The 20,501-nt window shown below is 36.9% G+C and overlaps 1 protein-coding gene across 9 annotated transcripts in view; it reads left to right on the top strand.

Moving 5' to 3' along the window:
* Nckap5 (NCK associated protein 5) overlaps positions 1-20,501 on the top strand; it is a 949,190-nt gene that overhangs the window by 737,594 nt on the left and 191,095 nt on the right. For all 9 annotated transcript variants that reach the window (XM_063259587.1, XM_023561118.2, XM_063259589.1 and 6 more), the window contains one exon: positions 18,885-18,953. In XM_063259587.1, coding sequence (XP_063115657.1) covers positions 18,885-18,953 — 69 coding nt within the window. The remainder of the gene's footprint in view (positions 1-18,884; positions 18,954-20,501) is intronic.

The following is a 20,501-nucleotide window of genomic DNA, read 5'->3' as shown; positions in this document are numbered from 1 at the left end:
CAATAAACTCATACTAATTTTAAATCAGGAAAAATAACAATTATTAAGTATCCTTCTTACCTAATTTTTTGTTATTCTCAAAATACTTGCAAAGGCTAAACTTTTTACTCATATGAATGTAGAGCCTATACTCATATCTCTTGCTCCTTGGTATGAGATTAAAATGTTAGATGTCTAATATATTTACCTCAAAATATATTGTGAGGATGAATTGAGATAAAGATGAAAATGTGACTTGGAAGTAAAACATGTTATAAAAATTTAACAAGTGAGGGATATCAATATATAGTTCTCAAATGAATCCACTAATAATTTCAAAAACTATCAGGAATGGAACTGTGCTTCATATTAAATGATAAAGCCAATATAGAGCTATTTAATAAAATTTTAAAATACCTTCAACAACTAGAAGAGATAAACCAAGCAGAATGTTTGACAGTGTTTGAAGTGTTCTGGGTTTGTACTGTTCAGTGCGATATCTATTTATCCAAACGTGATTTATGAGTATTTGAAATGTGATAGTGTAACTTAGGAAATGAAGTTTTAGGTATAATTAATTTTAATTAATTTCTAAACACATTTGGCTAGTGGCAACGGCTCTGTAATATAATTTTGCCTTAATATATAGGTATTGTTTATACTTTGCAGACTTTATTTCGTTGCAACCTCACCATGATCTGTGGTCTTGATATTCTTTTTACCCCCACTCTGCAGAGTAGGAAATGGCATGGTAAACAGTGACTTACCCAGAATGAGAGTACTGATAAATAGTGGAACTGAAATTCTTGCCAGTGGAGATAGATACTGGAGCAGCCTCTCTGATGCGTCACTCCACAGCCTCACTGTTTGGGTTACTTTTCTCTCATCTCTGAGACAAAATACCTGCATGAGGCTTTTGAAGGACATTTAACACAAACCATAACACTCTCCTTCTCAGCATTGGGCAGGCACTGGTAGTCAAATCTAGGTGGAAGTTGCAGACCATATGAGCAATCAGGGAGTTTCAGGGATGAGCAGGATGAAACATATGTGTCATCATTGTGAACCCCTTTTCATGCAATATAAGTTCCCTTCACATGACAGATTCTCCATCTGGGCCCGTCAACCAGGAGAGCAACTTCTCAATTAATCTTTAGGAAGGAACCTGAAGACCATACCTTTTTAAGTTGCAGACTTGCTCTTGAATCAAGCCTTCCAACTTGAGTTTTGTCTTACAGCCAAGAACCCAATCTGAACACAAGAAAGAAGGCAAATGTCCTGAGCATATTTGAAATACTTATACAGTCTGTAATGTGTTCTGCAGGATGTGACAAATGAGCATCTATGTAAATCAATAAGCCTTTCTGCAAAGGTTTTCTGTGAATAGCAAGGCAACACAATGAAAACAGGACTTTTGTTTCCTGTCAGTGCTTTACAAGTTCATTGTCATAACTCTGTTCTCCTTGACCTTTATCCCTGATACCTACCAGAGATTCATGTTGCTTTGCTGAGTTTTAACTGGACATCTCACCTATCAACCCTCTCACCTTTCTCACCATGTCTCATAAATGTCTTTACACCTCTGCCTCTCAGATTGCTCATTTTTTGTAGCTATGTTTTGATTGCTTTTTGAATAATAATTGACTTTCTTAGATCTAGGAATACTTCATTCCAGTGCATACAAATACATAATATATAGATACCTTTTTAACTGTGGAGTTTTAAAATGGAATTTATTAGCATTGTGATTCCCAATAATTGCTCATGCACATGAATGTTCATAAGTAGAAAAACCAATATTCAGGTATTTGGGAATCCTCAAATGCTTTAAAACTAACAAGGCCTAAAGTTAATAGAGCATTTGTTTTCAGAATTAGAATGCATGCCAACCAGAAGTTTACTTAAGTTTTGTCTGTGCTCCCAAACATTTAAAGATGGTGTGATATCATTATAGCTAAAAATGTAGCAGTGACTTTTTCACATTGCAATAAGCTGCATCCAAGCCTCTGATGTATATTTACATGGAGTTAGTATGCAGAGTAGTTCAGCTCTTTAAAAGAATTCTGTATATAGTCCTGTCTTGATTCGTCCCCTAAAGCTATATTTTCTTAAAGACAGCAGTTCTAGGACACTTATTAAAAATATGAAAAGGCTACAATTTTTAAAGTAAGAGATTTGAAATATTTTTCCACAGCAGATATACATATTCTACTGACACACTCCTATTTCTTATAACACATTGTTTACTTAGTCCTTTGCGCCCAGAGGTGAAACACTGAAGCTGAGTTGCCTTGTGGGTATTATTTTGCTAATTAGCATCCAAATGTGGGACTCCTTAAATAGAGTTCAGCCTTAATCTGAACAATGTTTCCTCAGGTTAAAGAGACAGTTCAAGTCTGTGAGGTGTTAACTGCCATCACACTAGAGCAGTTGTCTGATTAATTATGATAGTGTGAACTTGGTCATGTTTTTGCGATGATGTTCCCTCCATAGCAATTGACTAGATAATTGTGCTGCCATGAGCCCTAAGTGGAGCTCGGAAGGTGTGAGACCTGAGTCTGGAGCTGTCTCAACCTGTCGCCACTTAGCGTATTAAAAGGAGCATGCTCTGGAAAGATTGTGTCTTGGAAGTAATTGCACATAAATTCAACTGCCTTGTATGATAAAATTAAGATTCACTTAATACTCAGTCTGTCAGAGCAAATGACCCCAATGATCAATGCAGTGAGAAGGGCAGAAAAATAGAAGAGAAATCTAGTTTTCTTGTCTGTAATATAGAGACTACATTTGATGAAGTTGAGATCTCTTGAAACTCTATTATTTTAATTAAAACAAACACTTGCTAGACGGCCATTATTTTCTTATGGCTACAGTTTTCTTTATCCACAAAATTATGTCGTTAGACTTCATTTCCTGATCCCCTCTACCTCTAAAACTTTAGAAAAGTTTTTCATGAAATTGAAAGTGTCATGCAGGCATCTGATGTCTTTGATGTTTATATGTATGCTTGTGTACCTATGTGCACCCTTTACAGAGAACATGTTAGCAATGTGTAGAGAATATTTGGTATCAAAACTAGATAAGCTACTAGTATACCAAGGATAGAGACCAGGGATGCAGGCAAATATTCCAAAGAGCTAAGGTCAGTCTCTTAAATAATGATGTGATCTAAAATATTAGTAGTACTGAGATTGAAAAATCCTGGATTGTGTGTATGTATAGGTCTGTTAAACAGAGATATACTGTACGCATGCTCTCTCTTGTTATAAAGGAAAGTTCTTTGCATTTAATTTGTTTTAACCAGATCAACAAGACTTTGTTTTCACAGCCATCTGTGAAGACATGGAAAAAAGCTTTGCTGTTCACAGCCTGACATCCCACCATGTTTATCTTAATGAGACTTCACTCTGGGTTGGTTGTGCTCCTCTCAGCTCAACAAATTGCATCAAAGTCTGATTTAGAGAGAAACAGGCAATCTAGGCTCTGTGGGCTCTAGTGGAAGTCAGCTAACCCTCTCAAGGACTCAAGGGAACTACTGTGCATGGCATATGTTTATAATTTTGTAAAATGGGTTGTTGTACTATGACATAAATTGAAGTATTAGGCTCCTTGTCTTCCCTTTAGGAAGCTATGATTATCTTTGCAAAACGATCTTTGATATAAATTGATACATGTTATTTTATAGCTGAAAAAGACTTTGAAAATAGTGTATTTAGTAAGATTATGGAAAGAAAATGAATCTAAGAGATGTTAAGTGGCTTCACAGATGTCACACAGTAATTGTCAGAGCCAAAAACCAGGTGTTCCTGGCTGTTTTGCCTGCCACATCAGGTTGCTAGAAAATGTTTTCAAAACTGCCAAATTACAACTAAAAGACCAGGTGTATTACTTTCACATTATTCTCAGACTTAAAAGGTATCTACAAGACATCATCTGAGTATAAAATACCTCCTTAATAGCAGTATTGGATAAGTACAAGATGAGGCTATAATGCAATATTACCTTGGTAGAATTATGTGTAGTTCAAACAGAAAAAATCTTTTAATAAAATTGATGGCTGCCAGCTTCCCAACCTGAGTCTATTTCTGCACTTGAGACAAGCTGGAAGCTGAGGTATTTACTCTTCTTTGATCCAGCCCACACCAAGAGATTTCATTGCAGTTTCCCTATTGTCATCATCTCAAGTCCCAACTGCTTGAAAATATCTGCCAATTTCTTCCTACTCACATATACAGGCCAACCTGAGAAATGTTGGTCGATCAAATGAGAGAAAAGTAAGTGATATATAAATGTGGTAGCTCTTCTCTTCCCCTAGTCCCTAGGTTTCAAAGCAAATTGGTTTCTTTGCCAATCCTCTGCAGAAAAGTGGGGAATTAACTCCTTTACTCATTTTAGCTCTTAAGCTTGCAAACAGAGAATATGATTTCTAGCAGGGGATTCATTTCAGTGTTACTCTATGATAGTCAAGCACTTGTAAATCCAAATGCTAAGCCATTTCCTGTAGTGGCTTAGACTGCTTCTAATTTACACAGGTCTTAGAGTGCTCATCTGTAAAACAGGGATGATAACAGTTACATTTTTCATAGTTTGTTTGAATAATTATGTGAAGTAAAGTCTATGATTGCTGAATATAGAGCATAGCACATAGTGGTCCAGGTACTGATCAGTGCCTGTTCATTGTCATCATTCTCCATAGCTCCTGTGCTCCTCTCTGTCATGGTCTCAGCTATGATCCGACCCTGGCTTCTGTATTAAACTAGACCTGTTGTTTCACCCCCTGGCCTGATGTCTTCCAGGTTATTTTCATGTTTTTTGTACACAAAACTAAACTAATTTTCATTTCTTCAAGATTTTAATGATTGTCATTGGTCAAGGGTAATTACTTCCCCGGAAGACAGATACTATTTAGGGATTTTTCCCCTCATGCAGAGATTGCAGGCAATGCTGAAGCTATATTATACTCACACATGCCTTCTTTACTGTAGAGACAGCATCTTCCAGTGTCTGTACCCACTTGCCTCAGGCTGCTACTGCTCTCTCAGGCTTGGAGCACCGTGAAAGTAGGGAGCTGGTGAGTGGAAGGCAGCCTTCTAGTGGCCAACAGTGTCCTCTGCTGTGCCGCCTGCCAGGACATTTGTCCTGAGGGGAAGGGCCAGCAATTAAGTGATAATTAAATTAAACCATGACCTGTCTGAAGCTTAATCCTATTTTCTTTATGAATTTTTAAGCAAAGAAACAATATTCTTCCGTACAGAGAATGGAGAACATTGGCATTCTTGAACAAAAGCGTTTCATGAAAACATGCAAACAGTGGAAAGACTGGATTTGGCTGTCACTGAAGCAGCAATAGACCTGACCTAAGAACTAGAAGCCTATATTCACTGTGATTTTTCTCTTTTCTGTAGGAAAAGGGGAGAAAATAATTGCATAGCAAAGAAATTGGATTTTTTTCCCTAAAAACCTACCATATCACTTTACCTTACTTTGCTCTCTGTTGCTTTTAAAGACTTTACCACCTTGTGAGAGACTCAGAATAGAAACCTCCATGTCATGCGTGGTTCTTGGATCTCCCCTTGGTTAGGAGCTGATGGATCTGTTCTGAATTCCTGCTGATGCACATCTTCCTGTCCTCAGTGCTGATGTTTCCTTTCAGGAGTAGAACGTCATGGGCAGGAACTCTGTAGCTATGGTTTTGATTCTTCCCCACCAGATCTTCTGTTTCAGTTCCTTTCTGCCTGTGCGGCTAAGGTTAATCTTTGAAAATACAAATTTGATCACATCCCCTGCCTCATTCTCTGATTCCTTGCACCTCTGGTTTTATCCCTAACTGGCCTTGCCTGCTGGATACCCACAGTCACTGTTTAAGTGCTTCTGGGCTACTCAGGTACACCAAAGCCCTTCCAGAAATCACTGCTTCTGCCTACTTCCTGACCCTGACTAGTACTCTATTACTTACTAATAAGTACAAGTGTGTGTTTACAGAAAAGTATATATAATGTATGCTTGAAGTTTAAAATATATACTCTAAATTTTAAAAAATGAAAAAAAATTGGGTACCTGCCACAAAGTTAGCAAATAAACGTTTCTAGTACCCTAGGGATCCCCATGAGCCCTCTTGTGCCAGCTTCCTTTCACCCTACTAGACATCATTATTTTGACTTCTATAAATATTATTTTATTTCCTAGATATATATCCCCAAACAATATAATTTTTATAGTTTTGAATTTTGACTGTGGAAAAACATTGGGGGATTTTATATATATGTCTGTATATTGGGGATTATATATATGTGTGTATATATACATATATGCATGTATATATGTGTAATATCAAATATCTGCATATATTTATGTGTATATTTTTAAATATTTCTTCCTTTCACTCAATGTTATCATTGCAAAGTTTATCCATATTATACACAAATACTGATTTTTTCTGCTTTATATTCATCATGTGAATATACCACAAATTATTCATTGTGCTATTATTGTTCACTTGGTTATATCCATCTGGGAGGTAGTGGGGACAAAGCTGCTAGGGCAGTTCCTGGCGTGTGCACCGACACATGTCCCAGGAGATCTGTGTAGAAATTGCATTATGTAAACAGAATCTGTCATCATCTTCTCCTTCAGTCAGTTGAACCATGCTGTCATAAAATGAGTGAACTTTTCATGTATGCTCCTGCCAGTGTCCTATGTGAGTGCCTGCGTTTCCATACTGATGGACACTACCATATTAGATTTCTTTCACTTACTCCAGCCAGGGGCTATATACTGGCATATTTGCAATCTTAATTTGCATTTGTTACTGACTTCCTTTTGGGGGTGAAACGATTTCTAAAACAGAAATATCTGAGCCTTTTTCTTTTGTCATTTTCCTCTCAGTCACTGTGTAACCCAGTTTTGGTTAAGATTTCATGTTCCTGCAGGAATTCTCAGTGTTAATTCCCACCCAAATTATGTATCTCATGGTAGATTGGGACACACATCTTTATGTCTTAGACGTTTCTCAATATATTTTTGACATTTAGTTCTTCCAAATGTCTGTGTGCATGACAAGTTTGTAAGGACTTATAGGAGAAGTAAGTGAATCTGATGCCAGCAAAAGAAGTAGAGGTAGAACTGAAAGAAAGAAAAAGAAGTGTGTTATGTGCATGTACTACTTCCCCACAATGAATGTAATCTTTACCAAAAAAACATGTACTAATAAAATTAAAATTAAAAACAAAAATACTTTATTAGGTTCTAATTAAAAAATAAGGTCTGTGCATATGAAGAAAATCTTGTAAAATGAAAGATTTTTATTGACAGTCTCTGTTTCTTCATTTATAAAATGGGTCTAACACTACTAGAGTCCTTCTGTTAAACAAGGCAATTAGAACAATACATTTATGTTATTGTATGCAAATGAATCAAGTCAATGCATTTTATTTAGTTATATGTCTAAAACATCTGGTGGTTAATGCCACAAATATTCTAGACACAACAGCATCAGATCCTTTTATGCTTCTCATTTCTGTAAAATTTTTCTGTGAGACTTCTAAAACCACAACATTCACTAAAGTTTCCACTGACTTGAAAGCCTTATATATGGTACCTCTGAAAACCCTGACCGCGGGGAAAGTAAATATGTTTCCAGGTTGTTTTTGCAAAAAAAAAAAAAAAAAAAAAAAAAATTTACAGTACCCAATTGGTTGTCTTTTGTCATAACTAGAAATCACTTGTTAAATCTTGAGGTCAAATATATAGAGTTTAAAATTTGAGGTTTTAAAAGAAAAAGTTGATATTGTTGTCTCATGCTTGACACGATGAAACATTTATGCCCATCTTTAAAAACACACACTATCAAACATACAAAGCTACCCTTCTTTGAGTCAACACAAGTTTGATTCAAAAGCAAATGGGTTGAAGCCCAGCCAGTGGAGGGGAAGGGATAGTCAATGCATTTTACCTTATCATGTGTAGAGACAGAGAAAGCAACCTCATCGAAGAGGGAGCATGTGTGCTTACTAACAGCTTTGTGGGGTACCAGTCTTGAGTTTTCAAAGTCAAATGGCATCAACAGATGTAGCTGGAAGCTGTCAAAGATGTTAGGGAGAGGGCGGCTCTGGGCATGGACTCCTGTTATTCACTACTGGACAAGTAGGTTCCTGGAAATTCCAAGCAGGAATACAGCAATAAAGGCTTAAATATGCGTTGCTACCATATACAGTAAAGGCTTAAATATGCGTTCCTACCATATACAGTAAAGGCTTACATATGTGTTGCTACCATTTCAGAGTTACTGTCAAATTCTATAGGAAAGCCTTGATGTGCTGAAGGCAGCTTATAGCACCTTTTGAGAACCAATTTTTACCTTGTCAAGAGTTTTTCAGCCAATTATTAAACACAATTATCATTAAAATATATTAACTAATATTTATTTAAAAAGACAAGATAATATATACTCAGAATTCTCCACTTCCTCATTGTTTTATCTGAGTTCTTTATTATGTATGTGAAGAATACCATGAAGTATCTGAAAAATATGGGAAATGTTTAAACAAAGAGCTTACTACAATAAAAGACACCTTACCCTTAATCCTCCTCAAAATATTCCTCCTTTCATAGAAACACACTTATCCCATCTTTCCTGTCACTTTCTGAGAAATTCTGCAAGTTGTTTTTCATAAACATCTTTAGTTGTGTTTCCATGGCTGTCTCTATGTCCTGAGTAAATTAAAAATATCTACCTTTCGTGATCATTTTGACTTTGAGGAGGAGCCAGAAGTTGAGCGGTGCCAGCTCTGGTGAATAAGATGGTCAAGGCCACACTGCAGTATTTTTACACACTTGCCTTTCCACTGAATGCCACTTGCCAGCAGCATTGCCCATAGTTTTAATGACATGTTGGAAAAACATGAAAAAGGACTTCCAGAACTGCTTTATCAAGTGGAAAGAAAGATGGGGTAAGATGTTCAGTGTAAAGAGTAACTTAAAGGAAATCTATGATAATATCCTTTATTAAATCATTTTTTTAAAATTTAAACATTCCCCATTTATTTTTATCAGTCCTCATAGATGACAGTGTGCTGCTGTGAATCTCTTTTGAACTTGAAGGTTTAAGAACAGTGATGATGAGAGTATCTATACCATAGAAATTGGCAGAGATTAGAAAATATGACTCTCCTATCCAAAAGAGCTATTTGGTAAACATTCTCCAGCAACACTGCTGCACAGAAATTTGTCATTTTTCTAAACTGGGGATGTGAACCCAGGCTGCTGAGAGGCTAGGGTGTGTGAGCTCTTCTCTTCATATCCTTGTGCCAGCGACTGTCTTATGTCTACATCTAGCAAGGTCTTGTTATTTTCCTCCCTGTGAAGGATTTTCTTGGACTCTTTCAACTATGTGGAATAGACCAACATCTGTTATCTGCCAAGATTCCAGGCCTTTACAAGCGGCAAGGTCTTATAGCACAAGTTTGAGGGTAACAAGAAACAGAAACTTGCAAGCATGAAACACAAGTGATCATATCCTCAAACCAAATAATATTTATTTTCAGAAGACATAGTCATAATCTTTATGCCTTGGATGCAAGAATTGCACACAGCGAAAGGCAAAATTCAGAAAGACTGCACCCCTCGTATATTCTGGGCATTGTGCTGGGTGAGAGAAGACAGCAGTGCCAGATATCAAGAACTGTGGAAGGAGAACATGGAGCATTCTGCAGTGCAGACTGCTGGGTGCTCTAAGTCAGGGTGGGTAGAGAGCCATGGGTGCACAGAACAGGCACCTGCTCAACAGCTTCTTCCCATCAGGCAGATAACAAATTCCTCTGGACAGTTTGGAAGTATTCTGAGTAGTATATTTGTTCTTTCTACTTAAAGCATGGAAAAATTATCAAGAGCAGGTCCAAGCTTTATTTAAAAAGTGATATGATATGATTTCAAGATAAAATGAAGTGCTTTGCCCCAAACCATCCCCATAACCTTGCAAAACTACACTTTTAGTGAAATAAACAAGACTTACATTAGTAAATATCACATTGTCTCTCTAGTATAAAAAATAGTAAGAACTGACAAAATAATGGGATCCAAAAAGTATAATAGATATTGTAAAAGTGAAAGAGAAGGAAAGTGCTCTAAAAGATATACCAGTATGTATAGTGTGTAAGATAGATGACCATATTACTAAATTTCTATTAGATCATTGAACAGAAGAGATTGCACTGTCAGTGTTTGAGTGCCTAGCCACTGTTTATACTTTGATTTACTTTAACAACTACTGTTAAGGGGACAATATGAAATGTATCAACTAGCGATTTTATGATGTTAAAATTCTCTATTCTACTTTTTTCTCTTTCATCTAGTGTTTTTTAAATTTTCTCTTTCTTTAAGTAAAAAAAAAAATTTTTTAAAAACTACACTTTCTAGCACCTAGAAAGATGTAATTAAATACCCACTCTTTAACTTTTTCTTCTCACAGGGAATCCTCTTAATACCTTACTGCTTACTTGAATGTGCATGAAGCTGTGAGAGCACCTTGGCTAGAAGCAGGTTTCCTAGATGAATTATTGATAAATGGGCACCTGGAACTGAGAGGGAATAAAGTAAAAAAGGAAGAAAGGAAAGGAAGGTGCAGACAAGAGGAGCCAGTGTCCAAAGCTGATTTCTGGGAAGCTGCTTTAAAGTGCCTAGACCCCAGGGGCCACAGTGTTGCGTTTCTTGTTCATAAGCTCCAGGTAACAGAGGAGCTTCTAGCCAGGCTAATACTACCTCCCCTTGCTAGGTCCCTTGACCACCCAGATTTCAGGAGCTGTTTTACAAAGGATGAAAAGAAATTTAACATTCACAGAATCCATTCTGGACATTGTTTAATTCATCATCTCATTCAGCCCAAAACAGTGACAGGTATATATTGTTATCACTTCCATTTCTCAAGGAGGAAACTGACTTGAAGAGTCCCGGTGATTTGCCTGTGATAATGATAGGCAAGAGCCACTGTCTAGATTCAAATGAATTCTGACTTGGGTTCACAAGCTAAGCTTCTTTCTGTTATACAATAGATAAATAAATAAATAAATTTACAAATCACATTGGTGCTCCCATCAGATTCCCATGCTATCATACCCACCACCTACCAGTACCATACAAGGATTTTTTCACATCCACTCCTGTAGGCAAGAAAATTATGGAGCTTCCTTTTTAGTTTATATAACTAAAGTTTTATCTTTGATTACTTCTTACATATAGAGAAAAAGCTAGTAATATTTTGCCAAATCACAGTTTTCTATTTTACACACACACTCACATATTGTCTCAGGTCAGTTTTCCCCAAAGAGAATTACTGATAAAGGGAAAGAGAAGCAGGCTTACTCCCAAAACAATACAAAGAAAATTACAAAATCAAATGGTGATTTCTTTCAGTTCCAGAGAAGTGGCAAGAGACTCCTGAATAGTTCGAAAGAAGAAATAGGGTGAAAACTACTTTCATCCTAAAGGACATGTTTCTTTGATTCTGGTTCTCCAAGTGTGGTCCTCAGATTACCACTAACAACAACAATAATAGCAGAATGACCCGCCAGCTTGTTAGAGACATAAATTCTTGGGCCCTGCTTTAAGTATACGGAATCCAGTTTATTGGGGGTGGTATCCAACAGTCTATGGCTAGGTTGTACCTAATAACCTGTCATGTGACTCAGGCACACTCAAGTTTGCCATTTGGAAACCTGACCTGAGAATTTTAATTCCAGAAGTTTACACAGGTTGTATTATATACTTTACAAATGAGCCTGTTGGTAGGTCCTACCTAAAAGGTCTTCATTGTATGGGTCCTCTCCTGAGAAAAAGAGGTACTTAATGTCCCTATTGTCTATGCCAGTCCTTGACTTACTGGGCACCCTTCACATCTGTTGAGTGTAAAATCATTGTGAGGATGAATCTGTTTGTGTATGGGAATTCATATCTATTCCTCTGGGCAGTAGGCAGAGTCTTTAAGAAATTAATGAAGTTTTGTAGCATGACAGAACTTACCTTCAGTGTGCTCAACAGTATTTACCATTGCCCAGGTGTAAAGACTGGAGCTCTTCAGTACCCACTAGCCAATTGCCCACCACTCTTGGCTGCTGGATATAATAATATGAATGATCCTGAAATTCTTTGTGAACTGATGATAAGAAGGGCAATGGATTCAGTGTTCAACTCTAGGTCTTGTATTTTTTGTTTTTTATTCTTGTGTTTTGTACCCTTGATAGATACTACTCTTCTGGAATACTCCTCTTCCCTGGAATGGAGTACTTATGGTATATTTGCCTATCCTGTGATATTTAATCCTAATAATGTTTTTAGATATCTTTCAAAATAGAATAGGTCACAATGTCATTCGAGATATTTTGGAGACCTTTCTATTTTTCTGGGAAGGCTGAATCTGAAGCTCCTTAGACTACACCCTAAAGTTGTTGAGATTATGCTGTCACCACTAAGTATATGATCTGTGGCAGGTTTCCAACAACTCTGACTTAGGTGGTGATTCTAGAAGTACTTGGCCCTGTGTATGGGGACAAGCAATAAATTTTAGAGAAATACTTCTCTAATCTGTGCTAATCTTTCCCTAATTCTTTGCTGACTTCTTTACTTTCACTGAATTCTTTTTAGCAGGCATGAAAGAAGGCATCCTGAGCCTGACTACTCTTACAGCAGGGAAAGTCAAATGGAAGCAAACTTTTTAATTACTGTGGATTAACCTTTTGTCTTCTCTCATTCAGAGAATTTCTCCTTCCTGTTTTCTTCATTGCTTCATACTGTTCTGTCGCTGCTCAATTTCTACCTTACTAAATGATTCTTTTTTTGTCATTATTGAACTTATTTTCTGCACTGGATGTTGGCTGTGTCTAACATTATTTACTTTCATAATAACTTGACACTATTCCTACCTAGGGTTTGGGGTTGGTTGGATAATTTGCTTCTAATAGCTAAAACAAGTGAAATGCCATTCCCTTGTTATTTTGTTCAAGTTATCAGATGATTGTTACCCATTCCAGTGAAAACTTATTGTTTTGAGTCCCTGTTGAGTAAATTGAGTCCAAGGTCACCTCCAAGGACATGGTATTTCCATTTCTGCCTCTTCCAAAGTCAGATGGTTTTTTGTTTGTTTGTTTGGTTGTCCATGGGGGGAGTGATTTGGAGAGGACTGTGATCATATTGCCTTATAACTTTCCATGGAAAAATTAATTTGTTTCCGTACTAGACTATGTACTTCTTTATAGTAGCCCTCCCTATGTTTCATACAACTTGTGGCCCACCTGTCAAGCTCCTGGTATACTTTAAGAGATTTATAACAGAAGACATTCATAAATAATTTATATTGAAGCTCATTATCTGAAGTGTGATTAATCTGGTCATCTGCAACCAAATACCCCAAAACGTTGAGGCCTATGCAACTATTTTATTTTTGTCACAATTTTGCAGGTTGAAAATACAGAAAGGTCATGGCTGGAGAATTTATTTCCAATCCATATAGTGTTTTCTGGGGCTAGAGGGTCTGTTTCCAAGATGGCTTCTTCACTCTTGTGTGTGATATCTAAGTTCTTTCTGTCTTGTCTGTGTTCACATGACATCTCATCTGACATGGAATCTGCATATCGGGTTCTATATCAGTGTAAAGCATTCAGAATTCTTACATGGCAGCACAGATCTCTGAGAACTAGTGTTCTTTAAGAGACACAGATGGAAACTGTAAAGCTCAGGATCTAACCTCAGAAGTCCCCAGAATGGCACTTCAGTTACATTGTGTTAACACATTCATAATGGACCCATAATTCATATGTCTCACTGCCCAGTAGCTCTGAATCACTGGTGTGATATCTACATGCCTATCCCATCAGGTGGTACAGGACAATCCCATCAAGTGATAGAAGCTGCGCAGTGGGATTGTTCAGCCTCAAGAACATGTTGATCAAGTCAGTGAGGCAAGCTCAGATCCAAGGAGCTCAGTCAAAAAAGTATTTGTAACCTTCTTTGATCTACTACTATGACAAAATAAATAATAAGTATGAGTAACATTTAAAAATGAAGATCAAAAATTTACTCTCTAATATAATGTTCAACATAGTGAAATATATGCTTTTAAAATTCTGCCCACTGTCAAAATGTAGCAAGTATTGCTTACTGATTTTGTTTTGTTTGGAAATTACAGATGTAGATAGATATAAAACAATGGTGAATCAAGTGTGACCAAAAGTTAACCATTGCAGAATCTAACTGCATGATATAAGGAAATTTGTAGTAATATTTTCATATTTTCATATGTATGAATTTTTAGTAACTTAAATATGTGCCCGCATTTAAATTTTGTAGGTGCAGATCTGAGCCAGACCACAAACACTAAGCAGGATTTAGAAGGGCTGATGGGAAAATGAAGCATATTCCAGGCTAGAGCCACAGACAAAGCCACAGCCCCCATGAAAAGGGGATTTCGTGCAATAAACATAGCCAGGCTTGGCTGAGGAAATGGCACATGCTCGGAGACAGCAGATACAGCAGTTCTGGTGGATGGATGGGGACCGATTTTAGGAGTAGAAAGCCCATGGTGGGGCTGTTATTTTATGGAGAGGAAAGTTTTTGCATGAACTGTTCTATGTTTAGTCTGTGGCAAAAGATCTATGCAAACTTGTAGTACAAAAAATATTTTAAACATAACTAGCATTGGGAAAACTAATATACAATAGTAGTTTAGAAACATCAGTACTTTCATTCACTTTTAAGCTTTATCCAGTGTATTTATTCACGAGTAAGACCACTAAGAAAGATAGCTTCTTTTAAGTTTGTATTAATTCAGAACCCTTCTCCACAGCAAACCAAAATAATAATCCTATTCTATGATGCATTTTGACTTTATAACACCTGTAAGAATTTTATAGATGAAACCATAAATATATTTAGATCACTATAATTTGGAGTCCCTGGCAAACCACACTGAGCAGGAAATCTTCTAAGCCAAGGACTAAGTGTCACAGAATTTCTTGATTGTTATGGGAGACAAAGCTGAACACAAATATTCACTTTTACATATACTTGAGTGCTCTAATTATACTCTTTGGGTATACAGACTTAATAACACACTTATGTAAAATGGGAAAAGTTGTGTTGTAATTTCTATATTTTTCAGCAGTGAATATGTACATCTTCTCTTTCCTTCCCCTCCGTGCTTTATCCTTTTCCATCCCTTCTATGCATTTACTGTTTCTTTAAATCACATTTAACTAAGATATTTTTAAGGTTTTTCTCCTGTTGTCTTCTGTTAGAAACAGGTTAATCTTGAATCTCTAATAAATGCAAATTGATTAAAGAAAATCACAAGTTCAAGATTATTTTAACTTCACTGGCATAATTGTTACTATCTGCAAGTCCCCTGGGATGTATTGGATTACATCACTTAAATTGGAATCTGTAACTGAACACAGTAACCATAAATGTGCCCATTGTGTGTTTACTAGCACTGGTTAGGTATTTAATTTGCTTGCCTGTAATAGACTGTCAGAGCAATAAACGTGAGGCAAGTAATATAAACGGTATAATGAGGGTAATTATCTGAATGGATCGATTATCATGTTATTGCAATGTGATAGGGGTAGGAGTGAGATATAGATACCTTATATAAATTCCTATTTTCAGCTTTATTTCTTTATTTACTGCACATTTTTCTAAAACATTTAAAGTGGAAACTACATAAACTGGCATTGCCATCCCCTCAGTTATCCCTTATCCTTTGTGCAGTTAGCTCATTAACTCCGGCAGATCCTGCCTAAGTCATATTTCTTCTGAGAAAGCAATAATTGAAGAATTGGAAGTTTAGCACTCTCTCCAGATAGCCAAAACCATGTGCTGGACATCACTATGTTCATTAGCTAGTTTGTCCTCTTTATTTATTAACCGAAGAACCGGGAAGGGTAAACTGTTGTTAAAGGCTGTACATGTTGGCATTGCATAATATTCTGCAACATCTTGACGTGGAACTCAGAACTTGTTCTCCCACCTGCACTTAGGGAACAGCTAAGCAGTTATAGCAGCTTTAGGACGGAAAGGTTCAGTGCAATAGGCCAGAATCAATCCTTAAAAAAGCAGCAACAAGTCAGAAAAAACTTTCAGTCTATTGTGAATTGAAACGTAGAAAAGGAACAGTGTAAAGATAAACAGTGCTTAAAATATCTAAGTGGATGATCAACTTGAGTGCCAAAGAATGGACTAAATGGCAGTGTCTTCCATGATGAGGACTGAAGGAATGTGGCAGGAAGGTTACAGTGGTTGCTAAAACAGAAGGCAAGTTTGACGATCAAGAGAAGAACAAGACATTAAGTCCTGAGAGTGAAACTGTGATGGTAAAGTTAGTCTGATTCTTGATCCCGGTGGCAGGAGTACCTTCATCTGGACTGTTTTCCAGCTATTTTCTTCAATTTCCTTGTGGCATCTTGGTTCAATCATTTCATTCAAATTTTACTGTGTCAGTTAAACTGGCCTAATCTGAAACTAAATAATCAGCATATAATGCTTTCTCATTATAAAACCAGAGAACATTCAACTTTGAAATTACTTTAAGTAGAAAACTAAACATCAGACATCCACAGAAGTAGTGCTGCAAGCCTGGGTGCCCAGGAATTGGAATTGCCAGGGAATAGGAGCTGAGCACAGACGAACACACCCAGAACGAAAGAATTCCTTACCACAATGTCAGCACTAATCACCTGGACCCAGAGCTGACTGTAATGCAGAACTCCAAGTGTTCACACACTGGGCAGTTGACTCAAAAGGTAACATGCCTGGGGAGAAAGAGAAAAGAGTAAATACTAGTTGGAGATGTGGTTGTGAATGGAAGAAGGAAAATTTCAAAATTTCAAGAATATACAAGACCAGCCTTTCCCAATCATTGTCTAATAAAGAGGCCAAAACAACAAAGACAAGTGTGGAAGAAGCCTATATAAAGCCAGTATTCTCTGATTAGGTAGAAATAATACTACTAAAAAAGTAGAATGAAAAAGAGAAAAGGGGAAAGTTGATTGTTGCATACATAACAATGAGAGGGAGTCAGAGTACCTGATTTTAACTAGACAGTCACAAAATTGAAACAAAAAGAGGATAATGAACACTCCTAAGTAACTTGTAAGAGATAGACAGGAATAGGGTAGGAAAGTGAATACTGTAGAGAGAATAGAGTAGCAAACCATCAGTTGCAGCTGATTCAGGTAAAAATTACCAATAACTGCTAATACAGATGAGTGATATGATAAGCAGTAGAATGTTTTCATGTTCTTAAAATATCTCATCCAAAATTGCACCTTAATTATAAAAGGAAAGATAATAACTTTATCATGGAGAGATTTGGAAGACTCCATTTTAAGCATGTGATGGAAGTTTATGTGTCCAGTAACAGGGAGCATGAATATCATGTGATTTATCCGCTGAACTGAGAAAGATCCAACACCAAGTCTGCTGTTCCAACCAAATGTTACATGAGGAACAACCTAAATTAAAATCCAATCTATACAGTAATTACTCTCTCCTAGGAAGAAAAAGAGGAAAAGGGAAGAAGAAAACATAGGAATTGTTTCAGACTAAAGGATGTTGGGTGAATGATAACTACAACTCCATGCAGTGCATGATTGTGGATAGGATTGTAGACTGAAAGCATTTAGTATAAAGGACATTATTGGGACAAGTGATAAAACCAAAATAAGGACATGGGTCAAGTTGTCATGCTATATTCTGTGTTTCCTGAGAAAAAAACTAGACTGCATAAGAAAATGTCTTTGTTATTCAGAGATACATATGCAAGTTTTAAAGGGTACAGGTTGTTATGTCTAACACCCCCTTTTGAAAAAGTACAGAAAAAGATTTTTTTAAAAATGTAGCAGATGTAGCAAAATGTTAGTGATTAGTGAATCTGAAGAAAGGTATGTAGGAATTTTTATATTCTTGTGAATTATCTGTGAACTTAAAATTATTTCCAAATAAAAAGTTTTTATAAATTGATGAAGAAAACCTATGGAGGAACAATGTTCAATAGATCATTTAAAAACATGCCATACTATCTATGCACCACTTAGCAACACCCCTTCAGGATGTCACAGTTAAAGGATAGATAGAGCCGTATTTGCCTGGGGGGGCAGGGTGGGACACTGCCAGTGATCATTGTCACAGCTCTGGGCAAGGTACACTTGCACACTTCAGAGAGGGTGACAGAAACCACAGTAACCACAGTGCAGAGGGCAGATCTCATGCTAATGTTGCACATCCCTTCTCAAATCTAACACACACACAGTGATTACTTTTTCCCTTCCTTATAAGTACGCATGATGTTCCTATAACTGTGTTCCACATTCACTTACGCATACAGCTCTGAGGGCCACAAGGCTGGGGAAAGCGAACCTTAAGAATAGTCCAAATCTTACCTTTCTCATTGTTGACATCATTAAAAGTCATTGATTAACATCAAATAGCATGTTCAGTTTGGATTTGGGATTATACTTTAGTGACTTTACCTGGCATTTTTTTTTTCTGTGGTCTCAACAAACACAGGCCTTACTGAAGTGGAGTAAAGCATTTTTTTTACATTTACATTTTCATAGAATGAGATAAACATTGTAATCTTCTTTCAAAGCACTGTTGCATCAAGCCATGATTTGATTTCCTACCTGTTCAGAATATCAAGTTTTGCATTTCTTAAAATCATAATGTATTTTTATGAGCAATTTGATAAGACAGAAGTCATTCCTGAGATATTTATAATAGTACTTAGAACAGACTTGTCAAAAGTACTTCAAAAAGATTATTTTGGATCCTAAGGAGATATATTTAGTAACTGTATTGAATAAGTTGTCACATAACACAACATTTCATTGATTTATTTGTCTTATTTTTGTATCTTACTGCAGGCAGAGAATTCAGCATTGGCTTTGGAAAATGAAAATCAAAGAGAACAGTATGAGAGATGTCTTGATGAGGTAAGGTGAATGGAAAGGCCTATAATAGGAAGCCAGACTAGTTAAGATTCTTTTAATCAGATCTTAGTACATGAATATTATCAGCCTCTACAGAACATTAGCATTTTCTTCTTCAAGGGCAAGTTATGATCATGTGGTACTGGGAAGGAAGATTGGAGTGTGTATCTGCCTTTGTTTTTCTCGTGGTCTACCCATATCCCTCTCCCTCCCTCCCTCTAGTCTTCTCTAATTCCTTATACAGGCACCAGTAAATTTCCTTTTGGTCATTGCTTTATATTCTTGGGACGTAACTGGTGTATGCATCATTGTATGATCAGTTTCTTCCATCCAGTGAGTGATCCCTGGCTATGAATGAGGATAACATGTTGGATCAGAGTACCTTGTAGCTGCATTTGGATGTCATTGCTGAAAAACCAAATCTATGATAGAGTGGGTGGGCATGATGACTTGTTGGCAACCACAGTGGAGAAAAATCAGGAGAGTGGGCCCAAGTGAAAAGGGGGAAAGGAAGTGAGGAAGAATATTTTAGTGAAATGGAAGACAGGACCACATTCATGAATAAACTCAATAAATAGTATTTGATGGTAGTGCAGAGATGAGAGCCATGATGGTGAACATTTGAGAGTTTCTAGGAAGAGCAGGAAAGCATGCAAAACCTTTGTTCTTTCTCTGCCGTTCTCCTCACACTGGTACACATCCTGCCCGTGATCTGTGGTCTGCCTTCCTGCGAGGACTGGCCCTTCACCTTCCTGAGTAGTCCCCTCTGGGACTTGTTAGTGATCAGAGATATTATTTAGATGGGATAACTTCTTTAGGCATCTGTTCAATATGCTAAAATGTATTCTGGAAGACACAGTTTGAGATTTGTTATATTGTGGCTGATACAGATTTTTGAGAAAAATAAGGAAAAACTGTGTTTAACCTTGTTCTGCTACCTTATTGGTAGAACTACCAACATATCCTAAGTCTTTTCCTCTAATAATTAGAAAATCCTTTTCTAATAGACTCCTCTTGATATTTCTGCCCCTTTCTATCTCACTCTTTTCCCACTTGCTGGACAGAAGTTGGTAGATCAGACCCTTAAGAATATACGCTCAAATTCAACTATGACTCATGTCACCTACAGTGACTTCTTTGATCCTTTCAGATTGAAATTGTCTTTGTCTCCTGAGTACTAGCCTTGCTTGGGGATTCTTATGCCAGGAGTTCTTAAAATATAATTTCAACCCAGCTAGTCTCCTCCCATGGAACCTTGTGAGGGATGCAGAGTCTCTGACCCACCTCTGCACCCCAGAATCAGAAATGGGGTGACTCAGCAATCTGTGTGTCAGCAAGCTGTGTAGCTGGTATTGGTGTTTACTGAACCTGCAATCCCATTCTCATAATACAGATCACTTGGTATTCATTTCTTACTAGTAATACAGAAACATTCTAAATGGTTTAATATTCAGCATTTTAATTATTCAATATTTTCCAGCCGTGTGCATTGACTACTTAGGCAAAGTAGAGTTTGTGATCCTCTTCCTTGCGGGAACTTAAAAAAGAGCA

The sequence above is a fragment of the Cavia porcellus genome, unplaced genomic scaffold (genome assembly GCF_034190915.1).
Source record: "Cavia porcellus strain 051 isolate PalLab524CR breed Dunkin Hartley unplaced genomic scaffold, mCavPor4.1 scaffold_12, whole genome shotgun sequence".
Classification (NCBI taxonomy): domain Eukaryota; kingdom Metazoa; phylum Chordata; class Mammalia; order Rodentia; family Caviidae; genus Cavia; species Cavia porcellus.
The sequence above is the reverse complement of the archived record's forward strand: the minus strand, read 5'-3'. Positions and strand labels throughout refer to the sequence as shown.